Source organism: Furipterus horrens, unplaced genomic scaffold (genome assembly GCF_987537825.1).
Source record: "Furipterus horrens unplaced genomic scaffold, mFurHor1.1.pri manual_scaffold_4, whole genome shotgun sequence".
NCBI classification, from domain to species: domain Eukaryota; kingdom Metazoa; phylum Chordata; class Mammalia; order Chiroptera; family Furipteridae; genus Furipterus; species Furipterus horrens.
In genome coordinates, this window is record NW_028327174.1 from 50,926,062 (window position 1) to 50,948,689 (window position 22,628).

Consider the following 22,628-nt stretch of genomic DNA (forward strand, 5'->3'; position numbering starts at 1 on the left):
AAATTGACACAGCTAGAGTATGTCCAACATTGATAATAAACATTCATTGGAACATTACAAGTAAATGAAAAGTTTAAAAATGATTGAACCCATTCTGTTTACTGATTTTTATACTCGTTTTTCTTTGGGCACAATAAAAACTCCTATATGATTTTAAACAAAGCCAGTTTGTGTTAAGAATGTTATGTCAATTAAATGCTGCCAATTTAAGTGTGTATGTGTTTTGCTGGGCAGAAGAAGGACTATGAAGTTTTATTTATATCAACATAATTCCAAAATAAACTTTTGAGTTCCAAATTGATTCCTTTGGCTTCGGTAAAATGTGAACTTTAATAATAGTTCCATTTATTGAGTTTTTAAAACTAGATCCTCTCATTTATAAAACAACAATGCAGTGTTTTACAGATGAGAAAACTGAGGTGGAGAGGTTAAGTAACTTAGTAAAAGTAGTGAAATTGAAATTTAGATACAGGTCATTCTAATGCCAAATCATGGCTCTCACTAAACTGTTAACAGAAAAATAATGTTTCCATTAATCATTTTCTTTATGAATCAGTATGTGGTTTTAAATGTTTCTCATAATGAGTTTTATTGAAAATGAACAATGTCACTAAATACTCGGGGCTGGAATATATGATATTAAAATAATAAAATCAGTAAAACAAACAAAAACCCACACTGGTCATTTGGCATTTTGTTAACTAGTATATTGATCCTTATAATCTCATGGTAGAGGAATTATTCTAAATAAGTGAAACCAAGCTTAAAAGTTTGATGTCTAAGGTCATTCAGATGTGAATAATGTAGGGATTAAAGTCTGAAGTCTGGCTTCCATAATATAAATCTGTGGCTTCGAAACTTATTTTTGCACTTTCACCTAAGCAAAGGCTCTTAATCTGGGACCCTGGAAAGAATTGAGGAAGTTTATGAATTTGGTTGAGGTGGGAGAAAAATGCCTGTTTATTTGCCCTAGTTTCTAATTAAAATCTAGGAATGAAAAAATTTGAAATTTCAATGGATGCAACAGGGAAATATTTTCATATTATAATTTGTACAGATATCTTGAAATATTGTTTATGCTCATTATTCATTGTTATATGTTTAAAAATCTTGTTATTTAATGCATTTTTGATAAATTAGAAATTTAAAAGTACTTTGGTAAATATAATATAATTGGTTTATTTTGTGATCCTGAATATTTCATGTACTTAAAAACGTTATTCTGAGAAGAGGCCCATAGGTTAATTGGACTTACTAAAGAAATTCATGGCACAGGAGAGGTTAAGAACCACTTTAACCACGTTGCATGTTGATCGTATTTGGACTTTTGTGATCTGAGATCTATGAGTCTTCTGCAGTTGTGTTCAAAATCTTTTACTTGAGTACATTTTTCTGAAGAGACTTTAGCTTATTAATTTTTAACTGGAATCAGTGGAATTGATAATAGTAATGATAAAATAATTGTATAATAATAGTGGTATGCACACTTACTATGATCAGACTTGTTAAGATGTCACTTTTTTGTATCCTAGAAAATTTTTATTTTTTTAATTTAATTTTATTATACCTCCCACCCCTACAGTCACCACACTATTGTCCACGTCCGTGAGTCCTTTTTCCTTTTTGATCAATCCTTCCGCCCCTAATCTCCCCACCACCATTTTAGGTGTCATCCTGCTCTCTCTGAGTCTGTCTCTATTTTGCTTGTTAGTTCAAAAATATGGAAAGCTTTACGAATTTGCCTGTCATCCTTGTGCAGGGGCTATGCAAATCTCTATATTGTTCCAATTTTAGTGTATGTGTTGCCAAAGAGAGCACAAAATGTCACCTTTTTTAAAACTTGGTCTTGCAGACAAAGGGCTATACTGACTTTAGTGGGTTTTGATTTTTTCCCCTCACCTCTGTTTTGAAGGAGAACATGCTGTGGCTCTCTGGGAAGAGGTAAATGTTTGGATAATTCACAAAATTGTCATATGTCCCAACAAATTGTTAACAACAAAATCTGTTATAAGTTTGAAACAGCTTCCTTCTGGCTGCTAGGGAGTTATTTAAATTTTTGAGCACCAAGGTGACAGCTTGCAAATTTTTCATGTTTTTTATGGTTGCTGACATTTGATTCATATTTTAGATAATTTTCCCCCATCTAATATTTTCAGCTGTTACGTCTCCTGTAGTTGTTTGGTGATTTGTTTCCTTCCTTCCTTCTTTCCTTCCTTCCTTCCTTCTTTATTGGGTTTCTGTCTCTATTTGAGCTTTTCCCTGGAAATGAATACTTAAAACCACTTATTTAGGTAGCAATGAGTTTTATGCAGCCTAAGATTCTTTAATAACTCACATAACACATTTAATTATGGTAAAATACACATATCATAAAATGTAACATCTTCACCATTGTAAGTGTATCATTCAGTGGTGTTAGGTACATTTATGTGGTGTGCAGCCATCACCACTATCCAGCTCTAGGACTCTTCATCTTTAAAATTGAAACACTGTACACATTAATCAAACCCCATTCCCCCACACACACCCCCCGCCCGGTCCCCAGATGTTACATAATCTTAAAAAATCATTCATCTGAATTACAAAGTTTTCTGCTTTTTTAGTTGATAACATTTTACATTTTAGGTTAGTCTTAGAGTCTGAAAAAAGTGGGATATTTGCCTAGATAATTTTCTTTTTTTACCATAAATCCTTATTTAATCCATTCACAAATAATTTTTCAGTTAACAAACAGCTGATTTTTATACATAAAACCCCAAGATAATTTTCATTAATTTTATATTACAGTAATCATAAATAGTGTGCCTATGCACAGTGCTCAGTTTTTCCCCCATTAGTTTAAATAATTATTTATAAAAAGTTATTAGATATCACTGGCTGGATATAAAAAGTGACTTAGACTAGCAGTGCCTAAATGAATTGTGAAGTGATTGCCAAGAATTACAGATAAATAAATAGCTGAGTGATTTTTGAACAATTTCATTTTGGAATATTTATTGCAACTTGATGTAGAATTTAAAAATGAATAAAAACCTCAAATAAAATATTTTTAGATATAATGGACTGAAAAGGAAATAAAAATTATTGTTAAAGTGTAAAAAGTGGAATAAAATGCCCAGAGGTGAACATAAAGATGTAAAAGTACCTCATGGTGCTTCAAAGTACAGTATCTGAAAAACCAGTAACTAGAAATATTGGTATTCAACTATTTTGCATCAGTTATGGTTGGTTTGGGCTATATGACAGCTTCATATTATTAATACTTCCCAGTTAATGGAAGAGATCCTTAATACTAGACATGAACATTTCAAATCTGATTTTGCTCTTCTACCTAGGGGCTTAAAGAAAGATTTTGACCCTGTGGTTGGAAATGGGGTCTGAATCTGTATTGCAGAGGAATAGAAAGTAGAGGAAGTTGAGAAACTAATCCAGCTGTCAATTTGAAGTCATAAAAAAGTTTCTAACCTCCTCTTTGAATATCCTTAAGTGAAAATGAAAAATGACTGTAACTGATAGTGTCAAAGCATTTTAACTTATTGTTCCCATATTCTGTGTTTTGCTGAAGTTTTGTTTAAAATTAAATTCTTGAGGGAGGTTTTCAGTCTTCTTGAAAACATTGTCAAATTTTGTATTAATGCACTGTGATTTTCTGTAAGGGTTTTTTTGAATCCTGGGTTCAAATATTAGCTGTATGACCTGAGGCAAGCGATGACCTTTTTGAGCCTCAAGTTCCTATCTGTAATTTAAGATTAATAATTTCTTCTGACAATTAGGTTGTGTATGTGGTGTTTGTGGTGTTTATGCATTAAGCAAGCCTTGTAATACAGTATAATTAGGTAAGGGCTTTATAGACACTGTCATTTGATCATCACAGTAAATATTGTGATGTAAATTGTTCAGTATATAAGTAGTTGCCTTCCAAAATTGCTGAAATTTGTGCTTTATTAATTAAATATTTCTGGTAAATTTATCAAAACTACATGATAGCAGCCCTGGTACTTATAATAACTACTGTGAGATAATACTAATATAAGATACGTGTAACTATTTGAGTTTATTCTAGCCTTGTTACTATTATAATTTGCTCTGATTTGGGTAAGTGAAACAGTAATTAATTGCGTTATTTAAAATATTTTTGTAGTTTAAGAGTATGGTTTTAATTTAACAAATAAAACAAAACAAGAATGAAGAGTTCAGTATGTTAAAATACAGACTCGTTTACATGCAAGATTTAAAGGAATGCAAATGGTAAAATGCAAATAGGTGTGTTATATCTGCTCTCTTGGAAAAATGTTTTTTCTAATGTATAAGTGTTAAGTAAATGCAAGAAAAATAAACTTTTGAATTTCACATACTCATGTTTCCTCCCTTGTCTGTTGCCTTGTCAGACCATTTGAACCAATCTTTGGTTGAGAAAATGTCTGTATTTATAAATTACTGGCACTAAACCAAGGAACAGAGGAGTACTTCAGGTAAATATTACTAGGAGTAGGGTATGAACTGTAGACATAAAGCCAAATTCCAAAGATGAGTTAAGTTTAGTTTGGTTTATATGTTACTGAGAAAAGCATTTTCTGTTTCAGGGCAGAAAAGTCAGGAGTAATCAGGGTTTTTGTAGCACATAGTTTGCTAGTATTTCACACCACTAAATACTATAAAACTGTAAAACAGGTAGGGAGACCATCCCTCCCATTTTGCCCTGGACAGTCAGTGTACACCTGTTTTCTGGAACAGATGTCTCACCCCGTTTCATTCTCAATGTTCTGGTTTGTATGATAATGTTTAATTTTTCAGAGGTGAGAGATTCACTGTGTTTATTGGCAGTTTTTGTCCTTATCAACAGCAACATAGTATACATAAGTTGCTATTAAAATATTTGTTGTCAAATTAGCTATGGGAAATTAAATTTATAAGATTTACCAAAAGTTACAGTTAAGCAAAGTAAGAGAAATAGAGTTATTCTAGCCTTTTGAGTTGGGGAAAGGAAAAAAAATGGGAGAACAGTGATTGAGTAATAATGATAAGGTACATTTATATACAAGGTTGTGTAAAAGAATGATTAAGAACTTGGACTCTTGCCTGCTTAGGCTGAGCCACTTTCTAATTGTATGACTTTGGGTAAATTCTTAAACCTCTTCCTGTTATCTATAAATTGAGAATAATACTAATATATGAGGATAATATTAATATCTATCCCACAAGGTTGTTAAGAGGGTTAACGGTTAATGTAAAGCACTTAGAATCTGGTACATAAGCACTATATGTGAGCCGCTGCTTTCATATTCACTTATGAAAAATAAGTCTCATCTTAGATTTTTTGTCATTTCATTAGAAAGTAACAAATGGTTTGCTGACTTGACTATACACACTAGGAATTAAAAGGCACCCTTTCCTGAAAAATATTATTTTGAAATTTAATATTGATAAAGTATGAGGTTTTTTTTTTTTTTTTAGTTCAGTTGTATAGTTAGCCGTTGGCTTTCTCAGATAACCAATTTCAAGTATAAAATGGCTCAGTTCTTTGAGGACTATTTACATTACTTAAATGCTAAATATCTTTTATGTTTAATCTTTAGTAAGGGGATCCATGAATCTTGTATGGAATTTTCTAGGAGAAGTCTGTAGTTTTGATTATATTTTCATTTCAATCCATAACCCCCCTCAATTAAGCCACTAATCTAGGGAGGCCTTAGTTTTGTTTTGTTTAGTTTTGTCTTTTTAAAACAATTGTCAGGTGCCATATGACTGAGGTAGTGGGGCTTTGGGGATATGTCTTGTCTTTCCCTCTGATACTAGAGGACTAGCACCAATATCTTTATTGATGAATAAACTTCAGATTTCTTCCACAGTGGAGAGTAAATGAATTCTGATTCTCGACAACTTGGAGAGCTTGGGGAAAATGACCGAGGGTGGTCCAGTCATCTTGTGATTTAAAGTGTGAGCACCTGAACAGCAGCAGACTTCCTTACCTCAGGGCTAGTTAAAATATAAACTTTCTAACCCGGTAACTGGATATTGAATCAGAATCTGCATTTTGCCAAAATCCATAGTTGATTCTTTTGCTCAGTAAAGTTTAAGAAATACTCATAGTATATATTCATTAACTGATGCATTCTACAAATTTTATTGTTGGCCTCCTGTGTATTAGTCACTGTTCAAGCACTAGGATAAAAATTATTGCAGAGCTTAATTGACTTCTGCCCTGGGGACCCTAGTTCTTATCTGGTGGCATTATTCTGTATCTGTTTCTTCTGGATTATTAGCCACTCTAGGCAGAACTGGGGACAGGGGCTATTTGGCTTAGTGAGAAGATTTATAATATTTCTTAAATAATATGTAAGTAGTTGTCTTGAAGTTTTTTCTAAGGCAACTGTAGTATACTGACAGACTGCCTAGGTTAAAATCCTGGCTCTGCCTTATTAGCTGTGCAGCCTTGTGCAGATTACTTTACCTTCAGGTAAAAGTAACTTTTTTTCTTACCTGCAAAATGTGGATGATAATGCTATTTAGCTGAAGTTGGTATGAAGATGAATTAAATATTCCATAAATGTTAATGATTATGCTCTGTCAGAATGGGTAAAAATTCCCAGTTTAATTTTCACTTTTACTTGCCATTAAATACCCCTAAGCATGTTCTGTTTGGGATCCTGAAGTTTTATGCTGGATAAAATGATAGTGTTTGTTTTGTTTAAGTACTTATAATTTAGTGGTCCTCTCAATATGGTGATGTAAAAATTAAACATGAAAGATTGATCTGTCACGAGGCAAATATGTTTAATCAGTTTATATACTTTTGTTTCTGTTTCTCAGCATTTGTAGGGTTAAGTGGTATGGCATTTCTGTTTTCTGTTAGTAAATAGGTAAGTAAAACAAAGGGTTTTGTATATGACCAAAGAGATGGCTTCACCATATTTATGGTAACTATTTTCTAACTGTTGGTTTTTTTACCTTAAAACTCCTGTCTCTTCATTTTGCCAAAAATTTGATGTTTCCCTTTTTTTTTTTTCTCTTTCATTTATATCTCCCCAGATAGGAATTGGCATAAAGTGATCAAGAGTGAGCACTTCTTTTGACTATTTGGTGATGACGTATATTGCTTAGAAATAGAGGTGGTAATTAATCTGTCATTTTTATGGACTGACAATTTGGATATTTTTATGATGATTTGAGATTATCTTTGTGCTTGTATACTATGTGTATGTTGGCAGGTAGTTTCAGCAGGCAGTTGGACAATTTACATCCTTAAATATAAGCTCTGTCCTGAAAAAGTTCAACCATTGTTAATATAAAGAGAACAGTTTGTGTGGCATCGATGTAACGTGGCAGCCATGGAGAGTAGACTGGAGTGTGCACAATGACGACTTCACTGTACTAGTCAGTGGGGATGGTAGACACCATTGAGTGAGCATGTGTACTGCGTGGCTGTTGCATTCAAAATGACTGAGTGAATAGAGCAAGAAATGTACCTCAAATTTTGCGTTAAGCTTGAACATTCCTCCACAGAAACTATTCAGATGATTCAGAAGGCTGCAGCTATGGGCAACTGGTGATGGGCAGCTTCATCATGACAATGTACCTGCTCATGCATCACATCTCATGCAGAGTTTTTTGGCGAAACATCAAGTCACCCAAGTGGCTCAGCCCCCCTACAGCCCAGATTTGGTGCCCTGTGACTTCTGGCCTTACCCAAAACTAAAATCACCTGTGAAAGGGAAAGAGATTTCAGACTTGATGAGATTCAGGAAAACACAGCGGGGCAGCTGATGGTGATTGGGAGAACTGTAAGGTCCCAAGGTGCCTACTTTGAAGGGGACTGAGGCGTCATTGTCCTTCGTACAGTGTTTCTTGTTTATTGTATCTTCTTCAGTAAATGTCTCTTGTTATATTACATGGGTGGATACTTTCTGGACAGACCTCATAGATGTCTTATATAACTGTAACCTCAAGTACTTCTAGTTCTCTGAAAGATATAAGGGTTTTGATGAGGTTCTTTCTTTCTTTTTAAATTGTTTTTCTATTACAGTTGTCCTGTTGTTTTCCCACAGTGCTCTACCCTGCCCTACCCACCTCCCGCCTCTCCTGCAATCAATCCCCACCCTGTTGTCCGTGTCCATGGGTTATTTATACCGGTTCCTTGACCTCTGGTTCTGTTTTGCTCATTTGTTTTGTTCATTAGGTTCCTATCTTAGGTAAGATTATATGGTATTTGTCTTTTACCTCCTGGCTTATTTCACTAAGCATAATACTCTTCAGTTCCATCCATGTTGTTGCAAAAGGTAGGACTTCCTTCTTTCTTTCTGCTGTGTAGTACTCCATTGTGTAAATATACCACCGTTTTTTGATCCACTCATTCACTGATGAGCACTGAGGCTGTTTCCAGCACTTGGCTATTGTAAATAGTGCTGCTATGAGCACATAGGCAATAAAATCTCAGATATCCCGTGTAGCAATATTTTCACCGATAGATCTCCTAAGGCAAGGGAAATAAAGGAAAGAGTGAACAAATGGGACTACATCAAACTAAAAAGTTTCTACTCAGTAAAAGAAAACATCAAAGTGAAAAGCGAACCAACTCTATAGGAAAGTATGTTTGCCAATGATATCTCAGACAAGGGTTTGATCTCCAAAATATATAAAGAATTTATGACTCAGCACCAAGAAGACAGACAATCCAGTTTAAAAATGGGCCAAGGACCTGAACGGACACTTCTCCAAGGAGGGCATACACAGGCCTCATAGGCATATGAAAAAATGATGAAGTTCTTTATTAAACTTTTGTCAAAAGATCAATCAAACATGGTTATCTAGAGTAGTTTTTAATATCAGTATTGGCAAACTGCTTTCCAAAAGTGTTATGACTATTGCCCAACTTACTGTATCTTGTTAGTACCAGGAATTCTCACTTGTAAAAATTGACGGTACAGGTTAAAATGGAATAATTGATTTATTTTGCATTTCTTCACTGACCCGTTTGTACATTTTTCCATGTTTATTGATTTTTGGGGGTTACTTTTTGCTGTGAATTGTCTTTTTTGCTTGTTTGTGCTTTTCTTATCAATTGGTAGAATCTATAAGCTTATTTGAAGACAATAGTCTTATGTCACTTGCCAAGAAAAATTTTTACCAGTTGGTATGTCTTTTATTTGGATCCTAAATATTCCATTATATATTTTCTGATCATAAAAGTAATTGATGTTAATTTTAGGGGGAAAAAACAGAAAACCACAACAATGAAAATAAAAACACCACTGCTCAGAGATAACCAGTGATAAGACTAATTTTTAGTCTCTAGTCTTTTCTATGCTTGTGCATTATTTTACAAAATTAAATCTTTTTATAATAGGATAGTAGTTTGCCTTATCCTCCCCTCCAGTTTCTGTGAACATTTCTGTGAACATTCTGTGAACATGTCTTCTATAATAGTAAAAAAAAAAATTTTTTAAGCAATTATAAAATCCCAAGAAATTTCCTCAGAAATGCACAGTTCCCCCAGTAGTGAAACTTTGCATAACTATAGTACGGTATGATGTAAAAACCGGCAAATTGATATTGCTACAGTCCACAGAACTTGCTCAGATGTCACCAGTTTTATATACAATCTGGTTTTAATGTTCTGGGATGTTCTGTAAATGGCTGGACTTCAGTTATTTTACAGATCCTCTGTAGCTGGTATTTTACTCCATTTGGGCTGCTGTAACAATATCACACTCTGGTTGGCTTATAAACAAAAGAAATTTATTTCTGGAAAGCCTGGGATCATGGTGCCAGCAGATGCAGTGTTTGGTGAGGGCTTTCTGGTTCATAGATGGTGCCTTTTCTCTCTGTCCTCACATGATGGAAGGAGCTAGGTACCTCTGTGGGGTCTCTCAGAAGAGCATCAGTCCCATTCGTGAGGCCTCCCCTCTCATAACTTAATCACCTCCCAAGGCCACACCTCTAAATACCGTCACATTGAGCATTTGGATTTCAACATACGAATTTGGGGGTATGTAAACATTCAGATGATAGCAGTTAGATGTTTCTAATTTTTCAGTATTATAAAATTAGTGTAACATTCTTGTATTTGTATGTTTTTGCATATCTCTTCTGAGTAGAATTTCTCACAAGCAGAATTTCTAAACCAAAAATATATATACTTTTAAGACTTGATAAACAGTGCCAGCTCTTAGAAAAGTTATGTGAATTACAGCAGTGAACAGGTTCTTTTTATACTTGTCAAAATGGCATTAAGTAGTATAAATGGTAAAAATGATACTTTGTAATTAACTATCCTTTCTTGTCTTTTTTGTACATTTTCCCTGTTTGGCAAATGTCTTAGTTTCTATTGTTAATAGGTTGGCGTTGTAACCTTCCAGACCTTTTCTGTTTTTATAACTAATTTATCTGTATAGTGATTTTATGTTCATTAACATAAATGATAAAACAAAGTACTTATTTTGCAACTTGATTTTCTTCATTGAATAACATACTTTGGGGCACTTTTTATATTAGTATATATAGGCCTTTTTCCTTTACAATTTTATAGTATATGTTACAAAATATATGACATTGTATTTAACCATTTGCCTATAGATAGACTAGGTTTTCAGTCTTTCACTCATGGGATCAGTGTTGCAATAGTACATCCTTGTATATGTCTTCTTGTATACATTAATGGCTTTTGGTGGGCATATTGAAAAAGAAGTAGTGTATACTGTTATGTAGGATGGTGAAAATATTAATATGCCCAGGAGTATTGCTTGTTTTTGTGCCGTAGATTACACACTTTAATTATTCTTGACACCATTAGTAGGGAACAAATCAGATTTATGGATAGTGTGCTGCTGAAAATCCATCTAGGTAATTATTTTGATAAATTGTTAAATGCTCAATGAAGCAGTACATTGCATTAGTAAAAGGTGCTTTTTTAAAAAATCATAATCCTCCCGGTATTTTGGTATTTATAATTTAAGTACATGGCATATTTTGTATGCTAAATATTAACCTTAAACTCTTACAGTGTACATTTGTCATATTTGGGATCTCCCAATTTTCAAGTAGCTTTGTAAATTTGCAGAAGCGCTCATATTATGAGTCAGATGTCTACAGTGTACCTACTAGTCAAAACTCAAAATTCCCATGTTCTCATGTATCCAGGTGGAATCAAGCATGTTACTTCATATCCACTGGTCACACCCACCCACCCACAGATGGCTTCTATTTAAAAATACACAATATAAGGAAATGGGGGTTCTAATCACAACGTTCATTTTTCAGGCAGGAGTGGAGTAGAGGTGGTCAGCTTGAAGTGGAGTTAATAGTTGCAAGGTTAAGTTCCTAATGGAGAAATGGCTTTGGTGGTGGCAGTAGTAATGGTTGTAATGGATTTGAATTTGGTCATTTAGTTCTTGGTAGTGACAGAGTTAGTGATTTCCTGGACATCAAGTGACGTCTGCAACATTATTTTGGGTGATGTTATCTTTGCATCTGTTTTTTTCAGCCCTTTTAGAGACATAGTGATAGTTTCACTATCCTTTAATACATTACCTTTATCTTTAATTTAGCCAGAGTGGATTCTGAATACTGATTGCTAGAAATCCTTGATGAGATACTTTTAGTATGGTACACATTGTTTGCATGTCTACAGAGTGACAATTATAAAGATAACTTGCTTCTAAAATTATGAGCTAATTATCATATGAGGCAATAGTGATTTAACATTTCTAAGCTAAGATTTTGCTATGATTATTGAAATGGTGTGTCTTCAAAGATGGTGTTGCTCCATCTTTGGCACTTTTATTATTGGTTTTGATGTTATTGTAAAAGCTTTTAAAGCCCTGAAACCAAGGTCAAGAAGTATTGTGACATAAGACTTCCATTTTAAACTTAGGACACTTTTTTTTTTTTTTTTTTTTAGGAAGAGTGTTATTGACTTTCATCTGTCATGTTAGAAAGGTAATTACAGTTGCTTAACATTAATTCCATTTTTACATACATGCCTCTACTATTTCATTCAATACACAGTTGTAGGTTTCCTCTCACCTGGTTTTTGTTAATAGCTGAATTTTTAAAACATGCAATGCCTGACTATTTAGTCAAGGGCATTGACCTGTTTTCCCTTAGACTGTCAAAAAAATGACAACAGCCAATACAATAGCTGTCTGGTGAGAATAAATCAAAATTATACCTATTTTTTGTCAGATTGGCAGTAAATATATATTTTGGTGTGCTGCAGAATTTTAGTAATTAGTTTATGTGTGCCATAAGATGAAAAGGGTTGCAAATTGCTGACCTAGCAGAAAGAAAACAAATTGTCTCCTGAAGAGCACATGTAAAACACAGTCTTCAAAATTCCCACAAATGAAGTTTGAATGAAAATAGGCTTATACTGTAAAATCATAAAGCACATAAGTAATCATGAAAATGGTTTAGCCCAAACAAGTCACAAAACCTCAAAGATTGCAGATATTGTTATATTAAATATAGATTATAAAATATTAATGCTTAATATGCTTTAAGAAAAGAAGGTGATTTGCATCTGTTTCTTCCAAGCTAATTTTCTCTGATATTTGAATTTACGTTTAATTTTCAACTTCGCCTTGCAGTTATTTTGATGTAATTCATTAGTGTTTGTGTAGTGTACTTTTGAGAGTGTACAGCTGAATTAATTACCTCCTGTTTGAAACTAAAATGTTTTGTAAAAAAGGATATGGGGTATTTATGCTTAGTGTTAATTTCTTTTCAAGTATTAATATAATTTGCTTCTTAAAATAAGGAATTCTTACCTCTGTTGACAGTTGAGAAAATTGACACTCAGATGAATTAAGAAAACTTCCCACAATTACACAATTGTTAATGTTAGAGCTGGGTTTTGAATTCAAGTGTAATTCTAGATACTCAACCATTATGTTTATTTAGTTTTAAAGATTTTATTTATGTTTAGAGTGAGGGGCAAGGAGGGAGAAAGAGAAGGAGAGAAACATTGATGTGAAGGAGAAACATCAATTGGTTGTCTCTTGCACGCCCCCAAATGGGGACCTGGCCAGCAACCTAGGCATGTGCCCTGGCCGGGAATTGAACCCTGGACCTTTTGGTCTACAGGACACCCAGCTCACAGAGTGACATCAGTCAGGGCTCAACCGTTATGTTTAGATAATGATTATTAACTATCTTGAAATAACAGTTTCTGTTTTGCTTTACTAAAGCCACACACTACTCTGAATAACAGCTGATAAGTTTCTCTGAGAGCTGTGGTCTTTATTATATGCCATATTCTTGGATAGGGACATAATGATAATCTCAGAATTGAGGAAGGGGAGGGAGAAGGGTAAGTATGTAAGTACATAGATTTTCTTCTTTTAAAGTGCTTAATATCAAATTAAATGCTGTTTATATGGCAACAAACTCCTCACAGTTTTTTTTCTATTGTCAGAAATTAAGTTGTACCTAAATTCCAAAGGCAGAGAGTAGTGGGAGGGTTCTGCTGTGATAGAAGCAGAAAGGGGGTGTAATGTCTATAGAGAATTTTAAAACGAACGCGTGTATACATGGCAATTCTAAACAGTGTCAGGGATAAAATGCTGCCACTTTCACCACCATTTTAGGCCCAGCCCTTGCTACCAATATACACGTATAAATGAGCCTTGACATGGATAAGGACAATGTGTCTGAGCCTTCTCCTTTTTCCCAAATTGTGTTTCAGTTGATAAACCATCAAAAACTATGGTAAGTTCAAAAGTGTAATTAAACAATGTGCTATTAGTTCATACGCATAAGTCATGTTAGTCATAATAGTTGCACAGTATGGAAATTCACAGAAGCTCAAGTAAAAACAGTGATTTGTTAGATTAAAAGGTTCCTGGGGGTTTTCATGGGACATAATTGCAAGAAGTACAGTTAGGCTTCCCAGAAGCTGAGTCCTACTTTGGGTGGCCATATCTGGGTGTTGGCGATCTGTTAAAGGTTGATTTTTTTTTTTTAACCCCGTGAGCAAGTGTCACTTGTAAGAACTCCTTCCATGTAGACAATTTATACCAACCTCCTGATAAATTGCTCAGTGTGTACCAGTTATTTTTCATGAAATCAGAATTCTAAGTATATGTAGGTCATAAGCTTGAATTCACCTTCTGGTGCTTGCCATCTAGAGGAAGGACCTCTAGCTGAAAAGAGAGTTAAAAGTAACTTTCTGGAAAGGGAGTAAACTTTTTTGTAGGGTCACTAACATATTTGAGAAGGATAAAGCCCAGTTCCTTCTCTTTCCATCTTTCTAATACTCTTCTCCCCCACCCTCCATACTGTGATCCACTTCTACTTTTCACCTTTGTGTGTCTGTTATTAGATGATGTATGTAAAAGATCACTTTAGATAGCAATACTGTTACATAGTTATGCTGTGGACATTAAAAATATACACATTCAGGACAAATATGGAAAAATACATTCTAATGTAAAGGAGATTGCTGTTTTTGACGTGGGAAAAAATTTCCAATGATAGAATCAGACTCAAATGTCTCTGACTCATCTTGGATGGCAATAAAAATGATATACTCTTTAAAATCTCTCCAGCTAACTCAAAAATTTGCTCTAAAAAATAATTCCTACCATAATAAACTATAATACAAGAATAAACTGTTTGCATACTCACACCTGTAAACCTACTTTGCCTGCCCCGTATTTGAGCCACAGTGACGTGCTGACTTTATCTGCTCTACCTTGCAGAGGAGGTATTCCATTTTTTTTCCTCCTGATGCTCAAATCCTTTTCCTGGTAAAAGGAGGTGACCTCTGACCCCCCAGGTCCATCCAGCTGTCACAGGAACATACTTTCTCAGACTCAGTGGCTCCTGCAAGTTCTCCAGCTGCTACCCTCCCCAGTTGTAGGAGCCTCAAGAGACCATCCCATAGTGCCCCAGAGAACCATCTTGGCTTCCACTGGGCTGTGTCCTCTCAATAAGTGTCTCGAGACTTGATTCTGGGCCATCTTCTGCACAGGCCTGCCAGGCCCAGTGCTGTCCCGAGAACATCCGCCAAACACTCCTGAAGTTCAGAACGCCTCTGTCAAAAAAAAAAAAAACCCAAAAAAAAAGCCACAAACATGCTTATATCAAAGAGTTGTGAATAAATAAATTCTACATTTCAAGTAGATTGAGGTAAAGCAGTATTTTCCATTTTAATAGTATTTTATAGAGATAATGTTTTTTATTGTATAGGTAGCTAAATTTTATATACAGACATTTCTGGTTCATCCACTTAAAATTTATATTATCAAGTTAAGACAAAAACTTTAAAGTATTTAATATTTATTATTAAATTACTTTTTTTCACATTTAAGTAATGGAAAAAGTCTTTTATCTAAATTTGTATTTTTAATGCACTGACTTTTAAAATTTACAAGTAGATCTTCTGGTTATTTAGCAGGTAACAGCTAAAGGAACTGGTTTAAATCCTAATGCCAAAGTGTGGCAAGAAATTCCACCTGGAACCACTGATGCCACACCAGTAACTCATGGAACTGAAAGCTCTTGGCATGAAACAGCAGCCACATCAGGGTCTCATCCTGAGGGTAAGTCCTAAGTACTTCATAAGAACAGATCACATATTGGTTAAACGTAGAGCCAGATCAGTTTATAGAAGTTTGGGGTACATCCTTTGATTATTTGATTATATATGTTTATAAATGCTTAACATGTGGTTTGTATACAACTCATATCTAGTATGAATGCTCACTAATATCAAATAATAGCTGTATCTTTGGTCTAACCTTTAACCCATTTATAATATGCTACTTATAAATTAGGTGGTTTTTTTTTTCATCCTTACCCAAGGACATTTTCATTTGCTTTTTTAGAAAGAGAGATGGGGCGAGAGAGAGAAAAACATTGATGCAAGAGAAGCATTGGTTGGTTGCCTTCGTACGCACCCAGACCAGGGATCATATATGTCCGGACCCCAGGTTGCACACACCTATGCCTGGACAGGGGATGATCCCGCACCCTAGGCATGTGCCCCGGCCAGGAATTGAACCCGCAACCCTTTGGTTACGGGACAATGGTCCAACCACTGGACAACACTGTCCAGGGCATGATATTTATAAATTAGTTTTGTCTACCATCATTAGCAATGCTATTTACCCACTAAATGACCTTGGGCAAGTGATTTAATTTTGTCATGCTTGTGTCCTTGATCTATAGATTAAACAGTAATAATAAAGTAGTAATAATAATTGCGTTCGGCAGAATTAAGTGAATAAAGTGCATTAAGTTGTCTGATACATAGTGCTATATAAGTTTAAGCTGTTGTTAACCATTTTTGCTTGTCCATAATTGTCAAAACTTAACTTCCTTGGGAAGAGAATTCTTACTTAAAACCATGCGGACATTTTCCCATCTGGTAGAATTCCTTGAAATAGTGTTACGGAAGACATAGGGCCCAGAGTTCCTAAAGATAGGATTTAAAGAATTTCTATTTATTTTTCATATGTTTTCTTTCATACAGGTAATACAGAGCTTTCAGATGATATGTGTAAAGAGTATGAAGTAATGTATTCATCTTGTGAATCTACAAGAAATTCTACAGGCATTGAAGAATCACCTGATGGAATGATTTTAGGGCCAGAAGATCTGACTTACCAAATATATGACGTTTCTGGTAAGCTTTAGATTTTATTGGTCAAATGAGAATGCAGTATGCTAGTCCTCCTCCCTCCACCCCACCCCAAGTCTCTATCATTATTCTAATTAATCTATAGCATTGATTTGTTTATTTTCTTATTGGAAAAGAAGTTTATGTTAATGAAATATTATTACATGATTGTAATAAGTACTGTTTAAAAATTGCCAAATATGAAAATTGTAATTTAAAAAGAATATTTACTGCCCTGGCTGGTGTGGCTCAGTGGATTGAGCGGCAGCCTGTGAACCGAAAGATTGCTGGTTTGATTCCTAGTCAGGGCAGTTGCCTGGGTTGCGGGCTAGGTCTCTAGTAGGGGGCGTGCTAGAGACAACCAGTCAATGTTTCTCTCACACATCAATGTTTCTTTCCCTCTCTCTTTTTCCCTCCTTCCCCTCTCTAAAATTAAATAAAATCTTAAAAAAAAAAATTCCAACACATTTTAGGAGAAATAAAAAAGAATATTTACTTAAAATTTCCTATTACAATGTTAAATTAAAGCTAAAGGAAAAAATAGTCAAAATAGTTGAAAGAGACCTAACTTACAATCTTTCACAGGGTCTAAGTCTTAGTCTATTAGTTGGGATCAGTGCAAGTTCTACCAATTTTCCCATCACTTTTTTGCATGTGAAGTGCATTTACAAATGTGAAATTGTGAGGTTTAATTTTAAGTAAAAGGCTGTATTGAAAACATGGTTCACTACAAATAAATTTGAAACTTATTTTTTTCACATTCATTTAATTGTCATGGATTAGTAGTTGATTGGATGTGAAATGGAGGAAATTTGAAGGAAACTAAAAATGAACCATAGACCCTTGTGACCTAACTTTATTTTTCTAATTTCTGAAGGGTCTTTTTGGAAAGTAAGTATAATGGGAAGGATTAGGCATTTCTATCTCTGCCTTCTGTCAAGTTATTTAAATCCCCTTTGTCTTCAATTTCCTTATTTGTTATATATACTTGGACTGGGTTTCTAAGGTCTGTTGGCTTGCAGGTTGATTTCTGAAGTGAAATGGGGTGATATTTTCATGTAATTTAAGATAGTAGGTTCTACTTTCTACTTGTGGTCATAATATACCTAACTACTGGCTACTTTGAACATAGAATTGGTTTAAGTGATGTGGCAACCAGTTGGTATTTTAATAACTTTGCTATAATGACATTGAAAGGTTAAATGAAGTTACTACTCATTTTGCTAGCAGATGGGTAGATGAATTTTGTATATTAGAAAGATTGTATGTACATAAAAATAGAATGCTTCTTATATGTATTTTAATGAAGTTAATATATCACTTTGAATCTTGAATAGTAAGGCAAGGTAGTGGTAAAATCATGCAGAGTTTCTCTTTATATACATCCTATTGTCTGTCTATTTAAAGGAAATTAATCATTAATGCTTTTTTAAAAAATGATTTTATTTATCTATTTTTTTTAGAGACAAGGGAAGGAAGGGAGAAAGAGAGGGAAAGAAACATCGATGTGCAAGAGATACATCGATCAGTCGCCCCCTGCATGACTGGGGACCCGGCTTGCAACCCAGGCATGTGCTCCAACTGGGAATTGAACCAGTGACCCTTGGGTTTGAAGGCCTGCACTCAATTCATTGAGCCACACCAGCCAGGCTCATTAATGCTTTTTAAGAAGAGGACAAATTAAATATTAAATGCTTTGAGTCTGTAATGTTTTGTGTAAAAGAGCGATGGTTTTCCAGGCTTGAGTCTTGAAAAGTCTCATATTCTGGGTTTCAATAATAGAAAACAAAGAAGACTTACAGAGTTGAACTGGTCCTTTGGACACTTGAGTTCTTTAAATATTCCTTGGAAGACAATGGTGCTCTAAAATTAAGGAGAGAAAAGAGTATTGAGAGAGAAGTTTAAGGAGTGTGACTAATATCAGATTTACTACTAAAACTACAGATGTGTGTGTATATATATTATATATCCCACTTTGTTTAGCTAGTTACTATCTTCAAATTTAGATTTATAGTACTCTTGTTTTTTATTTTATTTTTAAAATTTTATTTATTTTGAGAGAGAGGTGGAAAGAGAGGGAGAGAAACATTGCTGTGCGAGAGAGACGTTGTTTCTCTTGCATGCCCCCAACCAGGGACCTGGGCTGGCAACCCAGGAATGTGTCCTGGCTGGAAATCCAACTGTTGAAGTTTTGTTTTGCAGACCGGCACTCAATCCACTGAGCCACACCAGCCAGGGCTTGTTCTTTAATTTAAAGTGGTAGTATTTTGCAATATGGTAGCCTTTAGTATAATAGTGCTTTGTTAATTACATGATAAAAGTTTTTAAACTTATGTGAAACCTATCTGAATGAAGAATATATAGGTTGAAAGAAATTAGATGGACTTTGAGCTACCTGAATTCTAAAAAAAATAATAAAAAAGTTCAATTTGATGAGTTTAATTTGTATATACCTTGTGACTTATTCTGAGTATAACAATATGTAAAGTTTACCACCTGTGGTAATTTGGTATTGACTCTTTCCTTCTTATTTTTTACCACCAGGGGAAAGCAATACAGCAATTTCTACAGAAGATCTAAAAGAATGTCTGAAGAAGCAATTAGAATTCTGTTTCTCACGGTACACTTATCATTTTTTGTGTGGATATTTATTCCTCTTTTTTTTTAATTGTTTAGGTAGTAGTTGTAAAATAACTGTGGGATAGAATGGAAGAATGGTGGGTTTAATTTCCTTCAGTGATGTATTTTGGTATCATTCTTCTGTATTTTTTGACAAGATTTAACAATGTAGTCTTTAATTGGATATGAAAAGGATATTTTATTTTCACTAGAAAGGTAATGAAATTTCTCTTGGGTACTTTTCCTATGAACATATTCAGGTTTATGGTTCTCAAAAGTGTTTAGTTCTTAACTTATATTTTTAGTAGTTGGCTCTTTGATCATAGTTATTTTTAGCAAGGTAGGAGGATGGGCATAGAATTTATATCATCATTGTCTTCTATTAAATAAAGTTATTTCAGGTAAACATTTCCAGGTGTCTTATTTACAGGTAAGAATTATATAGATATATTTACAGGTTAGATATCATAACCCTTCAATATGTAGAAGAACTGCCCCTTCCAAAATAAATTATATATATGCATGCAAATGTAATGCATTCTATTTTCCCTGTGTCTGGAGAGAAGTAGAACCAGTGAGCCAATTTCTCAAGCTATAAACCTGGATTTTATCATTGAATTTTTTTTTTATACTTTTATTAACATTTATTTTATGCTGAATTTACTCCTGAGCCATAAGTTTTTGTTCTTTCAGTTTCTTCTGGGTGTGTGTGTGTGTGTGGTTTTTTTGTTTTTTTGTTTTTTGGTGCAACCTCCTCTTCTGGTTTAGGAACAGTCTATTCATTTTCAGTAAGGATCATCTCTGTGTGGCAGGGAGAGTTCATATATGGGTTAATTTGCCCATGAACTCTGTAAGTTCTGCACCCCATCTTGGGAGTTTTGTTCACCTGGATGTGCTCAATGACCAGAGGACAATCTACATCTAAACCCTAAGTTCAGCATTACTCTGCATGTTTTTCTCAATCATTACTGGAGGATATGTTTATTGATTTTAGAGAGAGAGAGGGAGAGGGAGGGAGGGAAGAAGGAACGGGAGGGGAGGAGAGAGACAGAGACAGACATTGATTGGTTGCCTCTTGTACATACCCTCACTGGGGATCGAACCCACAACCTTTTGGTGTATGAGAAGATCCTCCAACCAACTGAGCTACTGAGCCACTGAGCCAGGGCTGCTCTCTACATTCTTATGCATGTGCAGCAAAATTTAGCAGTCTTTTCAGGTTATTGACCTTGTATCTAGCCCCACTGTTGGACTGGGCACACCTACCAACTCTACCGTTGTAACTACAGAATGGCACACATTGCTTCTGTAAAGTAATATCCTTCCGATACTTGGTGGTGGTTTGGATATGCATACCCTTGAGGGCCTGGACATATTCACGAGTATTCTTAAAGTGAATATAAAGATTTGAACCTCTTGATTTGCATGATTTTGTTGGGTTTTCTGGGTCAAGTAAATAGTGAACCATTTTTAGAGGTCATTTCAGTCTGCTATTGGGAAGAGGGTTTTTTATTTCTTTAGATAGAGTTCACTTGTGACTCATGTTTAATTGATTCCTTATCCTAAATATCTCCCTGTTCTTTCCCTCTTTTTTATTTTTTTCTAGTATATTTTATTGATTATGTTGTTACAGTAGTCCCAATTACTTTTCCCTTTGCTCCCCTCTGCCCAGTATGCCCCTCCCCTCCAGCCATCCCACCCCCCCTTAGTTCATGTTCATGGGTCATGCATGTAAGTTCTTTGGCTTTACCCTTCCCTATATTATTCATAACTCCCCCCCGTCTATTTTGTACCAACCAATTATGCTTCTTAATCTCTGCACCGTATCCCCATTTCTCCCCCTTCCCCCTCCCAGCTGATAACCCTCCAAATGATCCCCATACCTATGATTCTATTCCTATTCTGGTTTGCTTACTTGGATTTTGTTTTTATTTTTTTAGATTCAGTTGTTGATTGTTGTGAGTTTGTTGTCATTTTAGTGTTCATAGTTTTGATCTTCTTTTTCTTAAATAAGTCCCTTTGACATTTTCTATTAATAATGACTTGGTGATGATGAACCCTTAGCTTTACCTTGTTCGGGAAGCACTTTATCTTCCCTTCCATTCAAAATGATAGCTTTGCTGGATAGAGTAATCCTGGTGGTAGGTCCTTGCTTTTCATCACATTGAATACTTGCCACTCCCTTCTTGCCTGCAAAGTTTCTTTTGAGAAATCATCTGATAGTCTTATAGGCACCCCTTTGTAGATAAATCTGCATTTCTCTTGCTGCTTTTAAGATTCTCTCTATATCTTTCACCTTTGGCATTTTAATTATGATGTGTCTTGTTGTAGACATCTAGATTTATCTTCTTTGGAACTCTGCCCTCTTGGACTTGTATGTCTATTTCCTTCCCCAGGTTAGGGAAGTTTTATGTCATTTTTTTTACATAAGCTTTCAATTTCTTGTTCCCTCTCTTCCTTCTGGCACCTCCATCATATGAATGTTTGTACACTTGAAGTTTTCTTGAAGGGTCCTTATACTATCCTCATTTTTTGGATCCTTTTTTCGTTTGTTTTCTGCTTCCTTATTTTCCAACTCTGATTTAATCCTCTGCTTCATGTACTCCACTGTTGATTGCTTTTAATATATTCTTCATTTCTAACTGGTTCTTTTTTGTGGTTTCTAGTTCTGTTTTTATTTTCATATCTCTTTGTTGAAATTCTCACTTAAGTTAATCTGTTCTTCCCCTAAGTTTATTTTTATAACCATTGTTTTGAACTCTGCATCTAGTATATTGTTTTTCTCCATTTTATTTAGTTCTTTTTCTGGAGTTTTGTTCTGTTCTTTCATTTGGGGCATGTTTCTTTGTCTCCTCATTTTGGCAGCCTTCCTGTGTGTGTGTGTGTGTGTGTGTGTGTGTGTGTGTGTGTGTGTGTGTTTTATTATGTAGAGCTACTAGTCTCCCAGGCTTGGTAGAGTGGCCTAACCTGCTAGTTTTGTAGGGTCCAGTGGAATAGCCTCCCCGATCACCCATACTGTACACTAGATGTGTGTTCCCCATGTAGGCTCTGTATGTCTTCCTCATGTAGTTGAGTCTTGATGGCTGCAGGCACATCAATGCAAGGGATTTACTCCCAGGCCTGTCAGCTGCAAAGACTGGCTATGACCACCGACCTACAACCACTGTGGAGGATCAGCTGTGCAGGGACCCACCCCACAGAGCAGAACTTACTTCAGAGGGGCTCTGGTGCCTGCTGACTTTGCCCCTTGAATGTGTGGCTTGTGGAGGTGGCTGGGTAGTGCTTCAGCATGATCTGAAGCTATCCACTGGGTGTGCTGGCTTGGGGGCCTCCTAGGAGGTGCAGGCCAAGGTCAGTTGCTGCCAGTACTCTGCCCAGGGCCCACAGGCAT

At 35.1% G+C, this 22,628-nt stretch overlaps 1 protein-coding gene and 1 non-coding gene across 6 annotated transcripts in view; one reads left to right on the plus strand and one right to left on the minus strand.

Annotated features, from left to right (window-relative positions):
* Positions 1 to 22,628, plus strand: part of LARP4 (La ribonucleoprotein 4) — a 77,619-nt gene that overhangs the window by 1,343 nt on the left and 53,648 nt on the right. For all 5 annotated transcript variants that reach the window (XM_090273148.1, XM_090273147.1, XM_090273145.1 and 2 more), the window contains exons 2-4: positions 15,392 to 15,539; positions 16,472 to 16,624; positions 19,163 to 19,238. In XM_090273148.1, coding sequence (XP_090129274.1) covers positions 15,392 to 15,539; positions 16,472 to 16,624; positions 19,163 to 19,238 — 377 coding nt within the window. The remainder of the gene's footprint in view (positions 1 to 15,391; positions 15,540 to 16,471; positions 16,625 to 19,162; positions 19,239 to 22,628) is intronic.
* LOC150011743 (U6 spliceosomal RNA) lies at positions 1,715 to 1,818 on the minus strand. Its single transcript, XR_016510902.1, has one exon. It is a non-coding gene; the product is annotated as a U6 spliceosomal RNA (small nuclear RNA).